The sequence below is a fragment of a genome, unplaced genomic scaffold (assembly GCF_019419815.1).
Source record: "Pyrus x bretschneideri cultivar Hongxiangsu unplaced genomic scaffold, Pyrus_bretschneideri_v1 Contig105, whole genome shotgun sequence".
In the NCBI taxonomy this organism is placed as follows: domain Eukaryota; kingdom Viridiplantae; phylum Streptophyta; class Magnoliopsida; order Rosales; family Rosaceae; genus Pyrus; species Pyrus x bretschneideri.
This window is the reverse complement of record NW_025999397.1, coordinates 251,415-262,779: the sequence shown is the minus strand read 5'-3', so window position 1 is coordinate 262,779 and position 11,365 is coordinate 251,415. Positions and strand designations below refer to the sequence as shown.

General features: G+C 38.6%; 1 protein-coding gene across 1 annotated transcript; it reads right to left on the bottom strand.

Annotated features, from left to right (window-relative positions):
- Positions 1 to 2,543: 2,543 nt before the first annotated feature.
- LOC103934906 (protein TONSOKU-like) lies at positions 2,544 to 11,050 on the bottom strand. Its single transcript, XM_048571386.1, has 22 exons — positions 10,777 to 11,050; positions 9,624 to 10,421; positions 8,864 to 9,040; positions 8,637 to 8,728; positions 8,446 to 8,544; positions 8,120 to 8,309; positions 7,852 to 7,999; positions 7,542 to 7,661; positions 6,557 to 6,661; positions 6,326 to 6,442; positions 6,118 to 6,224; positions 5,916 to 6,027; positions 5,675 to 5,779; positions 5,516 to 5,579; positions 5,285 to 5,405; positions 5,029 to 5,202; positions 4,835 to 4,952; positions 4,539 to 4,753; positions 3,538 to 3,668; positions 3,246 to 3,462; positions 2,732 to 2,818; positions 2,544 to 2,657 (listed from the first exon to the last, which is right to left on the bottom strand). The coding sequence occupies exons 1-22, from the start codon at positions 11,035 to 11,037 to the stop codon at positions 2,544 to 2,546; spliced, it is 3,672 nt and encodes a 1,223-aa protein (XP_048427343.1). The 5' UTR covers positions 11,038 to 11,050.
- Positions 11,051 to 11,365: the final 315 nt, after the last annotated feature.

The following is an 11,365-nucleotide window of genomic DNA, read 5'->3' as shown; positions in this document are numbered from 1 at the left end:
CAACATACAAACACCTTCACATGCATTTTCCACCTAACATTTCCCCCTTTAATGCACATGCATTCCCTTCATAAATCAGCCACATTCACACACCTTTTCTCCACCCTTTGCCGTGCAAATCACCACATAATTCCAGCTTTCCAAATCAGCCACATCCACATGCATTCACTCATAATCATTCACTCACCTTGCAGCCACATTTCCACCCACCTCCTAGCTGTCATGTTCCCTCCACTCCTCCTATAAATACCCTTGCATTCACTCCCCATTCCATCATCTCATTTCATACACAACACACCACAAACACTTCCATTCCTTCTCCTAGCCGTGAGTCCCCATTCCCTTATAATCCAAACACCACTCCTCATCCATTTCCATAATTCCCCAATCCATTCAACACACCAACAACATCCCTTAGACCTTATGCCACAATAAAGAGGAAGATAAGAGGGCCTAAACGTTCATACAATTCAAGTTTGAGTTGTTGGAATGTTTAGGCGTTTCTTTGATTTCAATGTTTAGTTTCAATTCTCTTTGTTTTGTACGTATGAGGAACTAAACCCCCCCCTTAGCTAGGGGGTGATTCGAAATATATGTTTATGCTTGCAATATGATTTGAGTACTTCTAATTACGTTTCATAAGTTGTGAATTCAATTTGTTTAACTATTTGATTGATAACGTATTTATGTATGTTTATTGAGAGTTGACGCTTAATTTTCATGCATGAATTTGACGCTAGAATATAAGTGAATTTCACGTAATAGTTATGAACTTATATTCACAAGTAGTGGAGGTTGCTTATAAACAATCGCGTTAAACATATTCTTGGCATAAGTTTCATGCAATCATAGTAACGAATGCCTCGTCAACACTTATAGTTTTCATGTTGCTTAATGATTCTTGCTTGTATCTCTATTATGCAATTCATGTAGGGAACTTGTGAGGAATGCTTTGGGTTGTCGTATGCAATCATCGAATTCATTAACTTAAGGAAAACTTGACGGTTAATTTAAGCGGACCTAATTAACCCGGGGCGTTGAGAATTCATGGTTTATTGAAAAGCAATTAGAAATCATTTTGTATGCAAGTATAACATGTGTGGAGATGAACCCCTTAGCTAGCCATCCCATCCATTCTATCCCTTCGTTTTACAATTCTGCCTAGTTTATTAACTTGTTTTGTTATTACAATTTTCGTCAAAGCAAAACCCCCCTTTTACTTTCTTGTTCTTAGTGCTTAGAATCTGTTTAGTTTATGTTTTAAAATGTTTTGAGTCTTTGGTTTGTCTTAGTGTTTTAAAGTTCAGTTTTGCATTCTTTGAGCCTAGCATAGTGTTTTATATTGTGTTTTTACGTTTTTGAGTCAGTTTCCAAGAGATTAACAATCCCTCCTAATCCCCGGTCCAGAACGATCCCTACTTATACTTATACTACAATTGACAAAAAGAGGGTTTAATTTGTGCACGTATAATTTCATGCATCAGTTGCTTCAAGCCAGCCGCCACCGCCATGCTTTGAGTCTTCCCTTTCCGTCCGAATAATGCCCCTTTTGAGTTATGTAAATCATCCAAGTGGGCGGAGTAATTATTCTCCAGAACTATTGGAACATCTTGTAAGTTGTCATTTGTAAAGAGTCTTGTATCCCCAACTAAATTGAGTCCTCTAGTGGCCAAGTTCCCAGGTCTATTTTTGCATCATCTTCCTCTTCCACTGGACATGCTAGTCTCCCCCTTTATTATACATTTCCTGGTTGGTTAACTTCCACTTAATTTAGATATCTCAGCTAGTCTTTTTAACTCGATCGACCCAAAGAGTCCAGTGATGTTATGGTATTCACGTGGTTGCTCAAATCCCAAACCAGTTTGGCCATGGGCCGTAGGAGGCAAAAAGTTACATATAGTGCCAGGATTTTGAGAGTTTGGGCTCACTCTCGAAGCCATCCCAACCTTCCTGCACAGAGGCCCATCGTCTGCTATTTCTTCAATCCGAATCCCTCGATTGTGGGTTCCATTCGTGGGCCCATGCTGGGTTCCATTTGAAAGCCCAACAAATTGCCAAGCGTATCCTCCAAATAAACTATTCCCTACGATTAGTTGATGTTGACCAGGCAGTGCTGAGTAGCTATCTTTCCTTGGTGGGGACTGTCTGTCCTCATAGTGACTGATGCCCTTAAAGCATCCTTCTGACACCTTCCTTGTACTTAGCAATTCACTTTGATGTTCCCTACCCCCATATGGCCCATATCCATGCTTGCCTCCTCACATGTGGGGCTCGCACCCTCTTGTACTTATCGAACATTTCACACGGCACATCCCCTCTTGCCATCGTTCTGCCAGGCTTACTGGTGGCATAATGTTGGGTTTCGACACTTCGCACACCATTTTGTTCTTGTCCATTCCCCATATCCTACTGCTTCACCCTGGCTTTGCTCAAAGGTGCATTCATTGACTCCATGACCAATTCTCCCACAAGTCACGGTCACAAGCCCTAGCAAGCCAACATCCTGTCGCTAAGGGGTTGATGGTGTTGACCAGAATTCTTACTCAAAGAAAAACTCTGGCTAGAGTTATGTCCTCCAGATCTAGAAAGTCGTCTGCTGCAGCTGCAAGTTTTTTCACATTGTTTACGATACTCAGGTTTATCGGAATGCCTTTCATCTGTACCCAAAATGGGACTAGTTGAGTTTGGACCTCCTGCAGAGACAATGTTTTTTAGGTCCTTCTGCACTCACTTTGTGCTTTTTCTTCTTTTTAAACATATTCTTTTGCGCAGCATTAGTCTTTTCAGACTGCTGTTCAAATCTCTTTTCAGCTTCTGCCTAAAGAAAATGGTCAGATCAATCATAGTTAAAGGAGGAGTTTCGCGGGAGAGAGTGGTTGTCAAAGACTCAAACGACTTCAGCAGACTTCCCGGTCACTGATCACGATCAGTCATTTTTACTCTCACTGCTACAAATTCTTTTTAAATCTTCTCCATCTTGTCTAAGTGCTGAGACACGCTCGTCCCCTCTTGCATCTTGCTTGGAAAAAACCGTTGCCGAAGAAACTGTTTGAAGGCCACGGTTTTACCAAGAGGTTTTTCTTAATCACTGCCCAAGGAACCTGACTTAGAATCTGTGATGCAGCCTCTTCATCTTTGACAATGATAACATAAGTGTTGTCCTTTACCCAGTTGACCTATATTTCTCCCAAATCCTTCCAAGCACTCCTTAGGATAAGCCTTCACTTATTGAGTGGTTGGTCTACCAGCACTGTCCTGATCATTTTGATTCCATGCTCCATACTTGTGAGTTCCGTCGCCCCTTCTAGTTGGGCCGGTGATTCATCCACATTTTGTTGAGCCATGATACTCCTTCTGGGCCCTGGTCTGAATAATCTCCTAGTTGGAAGCACTCTTTGGGTGTTAACTCCGAAAGTAGATCCGTATTCCGGATTTCGTTCTTGTTCCTCCGATAAACTCCTCCTGCAAAAAGCCCAAATCATGATACACAAGAAAGCAATAGGAATTTGTGATTGTTGCCTTCTTGGTACCTAATACCTCTGGCTCCAGATCTTGTCATAACTTCTAGGATTTGGGTGGTTGGTTGTCCCATCCCAGATAATAAATGCCAAAGGGGTTGAGATTGAGTAATCTTTATAAGTTCTCCGCCCACAGCTACCCAGTTCGAACTATACCAGAGTAAATATGGAATTTAATTAGGGTTGCTGAGCTAGATAGGCTAATAACTCTAAAAAAATTTGTTTGATGCTTTGCGCAAGTTGGGGGCTTTTGTGGGAATGTTCCTAGGAAATAAAGCCAAATCAGAGGTGGTGGTTAGATACGGTAGGATGGGAAGTAAATGCTCTCACAAAGACGGAGAAGACAACTCTCACGGAGGAGAGAAAAAAACTTGAAGGCTACCTTTAGATAGCAATCCTCACAAGTCTGTCTTAAATAATACTTGTGTCTTTAATGATACAGTAAATTCTTTGATTCCGTAGAAATTAAAAATATTTGCTTTTCCTTTTGTTTTTGGCACTTACCCAAAAGCTTTGCACTTGACCCTCACATATTTGTCTTGAATAATACTTGTGTTTTTAATCATACGGAAAATAATCACACCAATTTTATATAAAAGTTTATCAAACACTCGGACATTGAGCGGTTAATTCTCATAACATAGCATAAACAGTAGTAATCTGTCAAAACACCTATAAATTGGGTGATTGAAGTGCTTAAATTGTTTATATATAACCAAGAAGGTGTACTGGGGATAATGTTGTTTCCAAGTTCGATTCCCTCTCCTCCAAAATCAAAATACCAACAAAACAGAATATAACTGTGAAATAAAACGAGTCCTGCTTCAGCAAAAATGCTTATGTTTTCCCTCACTGGCAATAAACAGAGCAAGAAAAGCTGTTCGTTTTGCAGCAAGGTTTCACACAGCACTTGATACCCTCCAAAAACAAATGGATGGTCTCCTCCTCCATATGCCAACCACGTGAACCATACAAGGAACTGTTACTCGGTCTTGATCTCGACCACGCGGAATAAAATACCTCTGCATTTTGTTTGGAAAAACCATTTTTGCTAAGGTCCAGAAATCGCAAATTCGTTGCCCTGCAAATGGCAGTTGAAACCTTTTGAATGAACGAGAATTCTCCTTGGCATGTGGTTTTGCAGCCATCGTCGAGCCCAACTTGATCAGCAACATGAAGAGATTTGACATTATCAGCGAGATTGAGCTCCTCAAAAGAAGAATTAGTGAGGGAACCTAACAACAATTCGTAACTTGATTTTCATTGGACTAGTAATGGTATTGACAACTGAAAGTGAAGAGGATTAGTGTGGGAACCTGATGCTGCCTGGATTATTTGAAGAAACCCGGTAACTCCAAGCTCGCACTTCTCAAGGACCAAAACTCGCAGACAACATTTAGAATTCAAAAGCATCGACGATAATGCATTGCTACCCTGTGTTCATGTTCATAGTTGAGTCGACAATTGATCATTGTTCTAGGTAGGATGTTAGCAAAAGAATACAACATACCTCTTCCTTAATAGGATTTCCTGAAAGGTTCAGCTCGTAAATGCCACAAATCATACAAGAATTGGTGCTAAGTTTCAGAGCAAAATTAGACGTCAGTCCACAATACGATAAGTCAAGTTTGAAAATCTCGTTAGTCCTGATGAACAATGAATTGGTTACTAATGACGCTCCATCCTGCAATAAATAAACGAAACTGAGAGGATAGCAACAGGGGAGATATGCCTCGCGGCTTTCAAATTCCAAATGTTCCACTCACCATTCCAATACCAGTTTCCCGAAGCATTAGTTCATACAAGGGCAAGGTTGAAGCAAGGTCGCAAAGGCTATCAACTGCACGCTTGTTTAGCTTCAAACCGTTTAGATTCAAACTTGAAAATCTACGATAAGATAGCAAAGGCAAATAATATAGTTACATCAATTTGAGTATGTTTCTGTAACCTATTCATGCAGAAACAAGGACAAAAAATGGTTTCGAGTCAATCTAAACCTTTTCAGAGAGCCAAGCTTGACAAGTAAGCTAGCAAGGGCATTTTCATCAATGTCATTGTATCCTGTGAAAGATGAGGAAGTGAGACAACCTAATATGAAATAAAGAGTCCAAAGAATGATCTAGATTTACAAATATCATATGAGTCAAACGATATACCTATACAAAGTCGGTCAAGTGGAGATCCAGCGTCCAATGCATCAGCAACCATAAGAATTGTTCTAGATGTGATACAGCAGCGCTCCATACTCAAGCTGTAAAGGACTGCAAAGAAGAGACCACCGGAACAGTAGCAATATGAAAAGAAAATTTCCAAAAATGAAAACATAATACTAAGAACAATTGATAAGGAACAGAAACCAAAGTTGAAATCAACTGAGCTACAAGAAAAGCAATTCACCCTTGCACTTTTCCAAGACATCTAAAAGATAAGATGCGCATGCATCAGTGAGAGGGTTCTCGGATATATTTAGCACTTCCAATCGAGCAACGAGCACAGGGCATTCACAAATCTGAATAAAGTGGTATCAATAATTAGGAGAAACATGTGGTTTGAATTCTTCAAATTTAATATGAAATTTGATCCAAAGTTGCTTGCAAACCTTGAGCAAAGCAGTTGGACCAAATAGGTTGCAGTGTACATCCAACCATAACCCATAAGCTGTAGTGCCTGATAATACTTTCTGAAGCTTCTCCATCGTTCTATTTCCTAAAGGGATAATAGCAAATAAGCTGCAAATACTCAGCAAATATTCGACGTTGTAATGAATGCATGAAGAAGTAAAGAGAAGAGCTTTCATTTTCTAATACCTAACAAATTGTGAGAAAGGTCTAGCATTGCAATTTCTTTATAGGCATCTAAGGCATTCAACAATGGAGTTATTGAAAAATCTTGCAAACCACATCCAGAAGCAGCAACGTCACCATCTGTCATCTAGTAGACAAGAAAAAAAAAAACCGCCAAGTATAAATAACGCCTTCAAGCGTCCTTACCATACGATGTATCTGCTAAGCATTTCCTTAATACACTTGACTCTGGACTTACCTCCCAATCATATAGTTTCATAAGCACTTTCATATTAGGCGTCTCACATAACGTGTTGCAGTAATCGGTGTATAGCTTTATCAAGCGCTTCTGATTCCATCCTGTGATGGTAACATGTAAACCATGAATATAACCAAAAGAAAAAAAGAAAAAAAGAATTGGATGATTTTCATATTATTGAGAATCTTAGGACCCAATAACCTTTGTTTTTAGTTTTTTTTTGTTAAAAATAAAAGGGAAATAAATTAGACAATGAGAGACATAGAAGAGCGAGGGATGTGACAAAGGGGTAGAAGAAATGTATGAGGGAAGGTAAAAATACATGAAAACTAAAAACCAAAACAAAGCTATGTTAAGTTGTTTTCACATTCTAGATTTTGATTTGATTCATTCATCTTTATTTCTTCCCATTCTTCTCACCACCCTTCTTCACCCCTCCCTTCATATACTTTCCCCATACTTGAAGAACGAAAAGTGAAAACTAAAATTTAAAAAGGATATAGTTGTCGAACGGGACCTTAGGCACCAGACTGAAGCTAAAACATAAAGTGACAGTGACCGCGTTGTCCCAAAGAGGCCTATAAACGACATTTGGTCTAGATTGTACTTTTTTTGAAATGGATCCAATATAATTAATAAATAGGTTGGATTGAATTTGATTGAATAATTGGCTTCTTTGCTTAGCTATATTGTTCATTGGTTAGCTCAGTTAAATCCTACTTATTAGGCCAATTTGTAATGCTGACTGTGTCTTGGTGGTCTACAGAAAAACATATCTACAATTTATTTCAACTAATCGCTTCGATGTCTAGAATTTAACCTGATTGCATGTTCATTTAAACCTGCCAGGATATACTACCTGGGTAATGCAAACTGGGTAGGTCTTACAGCGGCATGGCATGTATGAAGGAAAATCATGAACCAAATCTATGATTGTATCACAATATGATGAAATAAACTTGAAACTATTCCAATGCATACCCCCAATGCAAGCATCAAACAAGACTTGTCCCATATGCTCTGAAACCGTTGCTTCAAGTGTTTCCAGGGATTCGATAACTCGTCCACCAAGCTTTATGTCCTTAATTATTGGAAGAATTCCTGAGAATATGCACAAGAGAAGTATCAGTATGATTAAGCACTTGTTTTGAAGGATCTACTGTTTTTCACATTGCAATGGAGAAAAATATTACTTGAGTTAGAATAGTAATGTCTGGCTGTGAAAAAGAGACCAACATCTAGGCTATAACTACTAGAAACTAGAACATGCCAAATTCAACAAATGTCGTACCATCTGATCTTCTTTCCACAGGAAGTCCCAAGTAATATAAGCATGCTAGTTCAACCTTCATAGATTCAATGCTTAACTTAGCAGTAGCCTTCATTGGGTAATGTATTACATCTTTGTCAATCTTAAATGAAACAACTTGACACAGTCTCTATTAGCACAAAAAAAAAAAAACCACAAGTAAATGATACGACTATAATAGTGACAAGAAAACGAAGGAAGCATAATCAAATAGAACCATTTGCTTTCAACTAAATTGAGTAGCACTCACATTGTGTTTATCAGCAGAAGAAAGAAAAATAGGACGGGAAGCAGCATTCCTATGCACTATATTTTCAGCGACAAGGATAGCACATTTAGAACGACTGTTGGAACTGGAACACAAATCCTCTGGCACATTTTCTGTATGAAGCTCTTTATTTATTTGCTGTTTCAATTCCTCAGCTAGAAGCTTCACTCTCCTACATAGAGGTACTTTCGTTAATAGTAATACATACTAACACATTATAGAAAATGAGTATTAACCATTTTGCATTTAGTTTTCTATGGAATTCCACTTTAGTATATATGTTAAAAGGCATGCATCAATCAGATTACCTGGCCTCTTCAGCTTTGTCAAATCTGATCATGTAGCTGTAGTGAATATTCTCTAGAGCAGTAATCTGTACATAAGGAAGGTTAGCCCTAACAGCAAGCCTGCAATTCAATACAAAATGAGTTAAAAAAGGCCCTTTTATTTCAGGTAACAAAAACAATATTCGTGAAAATGTCGACTAGAAAAACCATACTTGTAGCTTTCTTTGAATGCGGCTAACGCTCCTTGCCAGTTGTCAGTGTGGTCTAGAACATTACCTATATTAATATTCGCTAATGCTTGCCCCTGAGAATTAGCAATTATGTTAATTCACACTAAGAAATTATAAAAGCATTTTTATTAATTCTATGTATGCTAATTCTTTGTTAGTACAACAAAACACAAAGCACGTTGTATGATCCTAAGGAAAATGTAACTCACCTCAAAGTCACCAATGAATTGGTACTCTTTCCAACTCCTCGTATACCAGTCCAGGGCTTTGTCGAATTCTCTTAAGTTCTCGTATGATTCTCCAATAACCAAAAATGAATCAATGAGCATTTGCTTGTTGTCAAGTTCACTTGCTATTATCTTCTTCATGCTTGCAAACTCACAGAGCTGAAAAATGAACTCACAATAAAGGCAGGAACAAATTTTAATTATGTGAAGAATATATTTATATTTCCTGGTAATAAGTTTGCAGTTAACTGTGAAAAATAAATCGGCCAACCAAGTTTGTAGCTAATTGGTTATCACCTGATTCTTCTATGTAATTAATTGTAGGAATATCTTCGGGATTCTATTTGCCTTAAATGTAATATTCGTGCATCTTCCATATCCTTGTAAATCAAGCAATGTACTCATATATAATAGAGATGAATAGAGCCCTCAGATCATCGAGGTTTACCCATTGAATTGTCTCGCTTCTGTTTTTTTAAATCACTCAAGTAACATTTTACCATGATGAATCACTCTTGAACCTTGTGTCCTAACATAGTTACTCTAATGGAAACAAGGTTAGGAATAAAGAAGACACTCTAATCTATGTTTCACAAACTAATTTTGTGAGTCTTCTCTTTTCTAGCAACTTTTATGCATAGAAAGTCAGAAGTACAAACACCATGCAGGACTGTTTCATATGAAAGCAATGAAGCATTTCAAAATTGTAGAAAGGCGGAGAAAATATTTGCAAAATATGTACCTTCGCCCAGGCAAGGGTCGTCCTTGATTTCTCAATGAGACAGTCAAGAGAGGCAATTACCTGTAGCAGACAATGCCTCTCACATGATCTGCCTCTTGCATCTTCTTTGTCTCCTGTTAGCATTTTGAGATTCTGCTCTTCTTTTTGCAACTCGTTCATTACTTCAGTGGCTTTTTTAACAGTTCCAATATTTTGATGAATTTGCTTGAGTAGAGCATCCTCACCTTCCATTAGATTTGTCAGGTCAAGAGCTTTTTGGTAGCATCGTAGTGCCTCCTGAAAGTTCTGAACACGATAATGCAATTCACCAAGATTGATGTACCCCTTTGCTTCCCCTTGACGATGTTGAATTCTTTGACATATCAAAATGTCCTTATCAATGTGCTCTCTAGCACTATCCCACATCCTCAGCTTCATGTAAACATTTCCAAGATTGTGATGGAGCCTGCTGCGCCCATCATCATCCTCCACTACCTCTCGTTCATTGCAAATCTCCAATCCTTTAGTCAATATTTTCCGAGCCTCTTCCAGATTATCAAGATCAAACTCAAGCATTCCTGTATTGTTATGAGCGTCAATGTATTCTTTTAGGAAAGAACAATTATTAGTAGGTGGGCTTTCCTTAATAATGTGTGCAAGCTTCATTGCAGCCTTGAAATACTTTCTGGCATTCTGAACAGAAAAGTGGTCATCCTCGGATCTTAAAAACATTTCATGGTAGGTTCGGCCTAGTTGGGTATTTGCTCTTTGCTGCTCAACAAGATCATTGGCATCCTCAGCAAGCTGTAAATGTTTTTTCTGGAACAAAGATAACAGTAGTAAAAAACTCAACCCTTTCTTCTAAAAAGCACGATTCAAGCATCCGCGCTAAATAATTTCTTGATAAAGCTCTGTAGAAACTGTGAAAAGAAATTAGGATAATTGGCTAAAATGATGAAAAAATTAAATCTCGATTGCCAAAATGATCAGAAGCACTTATAGACCCGTCATATCTTTAACACCCATCCACTCAAGTTATCTTTTCCTGGTTTTCTAATTTCTCTTTCCCCATATTTCTTAGCACGCAAGCAACTAGGAAAATCCCAACTCTATAACTGAAAATATATAAAGAAGATTGAATGAAATGGAAAAGCCAAAAGCCAAAATTGTATACCTGGAAAAGAAGAGCGTGTTGGAAAACTTCAAGGCAAAGATAGAGCTCGCCGAGTGACTGACAGGCGGGGAGGCAGTGGTTTTGGGACAAGTACTTGACGGAAAGATTGTAGTCGATACTTAGCCACTTGAGCGCCTCTGCGTACTTCCCACTCTTCTTCAACATGTTTCCGATCACGTTAGCCCACTGAGCCTCCTGAAGACGGGTCCCTTCTGCCTTGGCGTCCTCGTACGACTTCTTGGCAGACCTCAGAGTCGCCATTTCTCTTCTCTGTCTCTGCTTCCTTCCTGTGTCTGAGGGTAGGGTAAGGATTTTGGCGCTTTATAATAAAATGGGGTGACGATTGAGGGATCAACAACTCCCACCACCAATAAATTCAATAAATAGAATTTTAATGAACCGTTTATTATTGTAATCATCTGAAGAGTTCAAATTATAAGTTGGTGTAAAATTCCATCATTAAGAATTGTGGGCGTTGGGGAATGAAGATGGTTCATGCATTTTTGTTGGTGGATGGATGCGCTCAAGTGGCTAATTAACATTGGATTAGTAAGCCTCTTCCTCTTCCTCTTCCGATGATATAAATGGC

What these genes read in the sequence shown, in the direction of transcription:
- LOC103934906 (XM_048571386.1), bottom strand. Translation starts at nt 11,037, where the DNA reads ATGGCGACTCTGAGGTCTGCCAAGAAGTCGTACGAGGACGCCAAGGCA. An exon ending in AACACGCTCTTCTTTTCCAG is followed by an intron (nt 10,422 to 10,776) that starts GTATACAATTTT and finishes TCTTTGTTCCAG; the next exon opens with AAAAAACATTTACAGCTTGC. An exon ending in AATAATCCAGGCAGCATCAG is followed by an intron (nt 4,754 to 4,834) that starts GTTCCCACACTA and finishes AATTGTTGTTAG; the next exon opens with GTTCCCTCACTAATTCTTCT.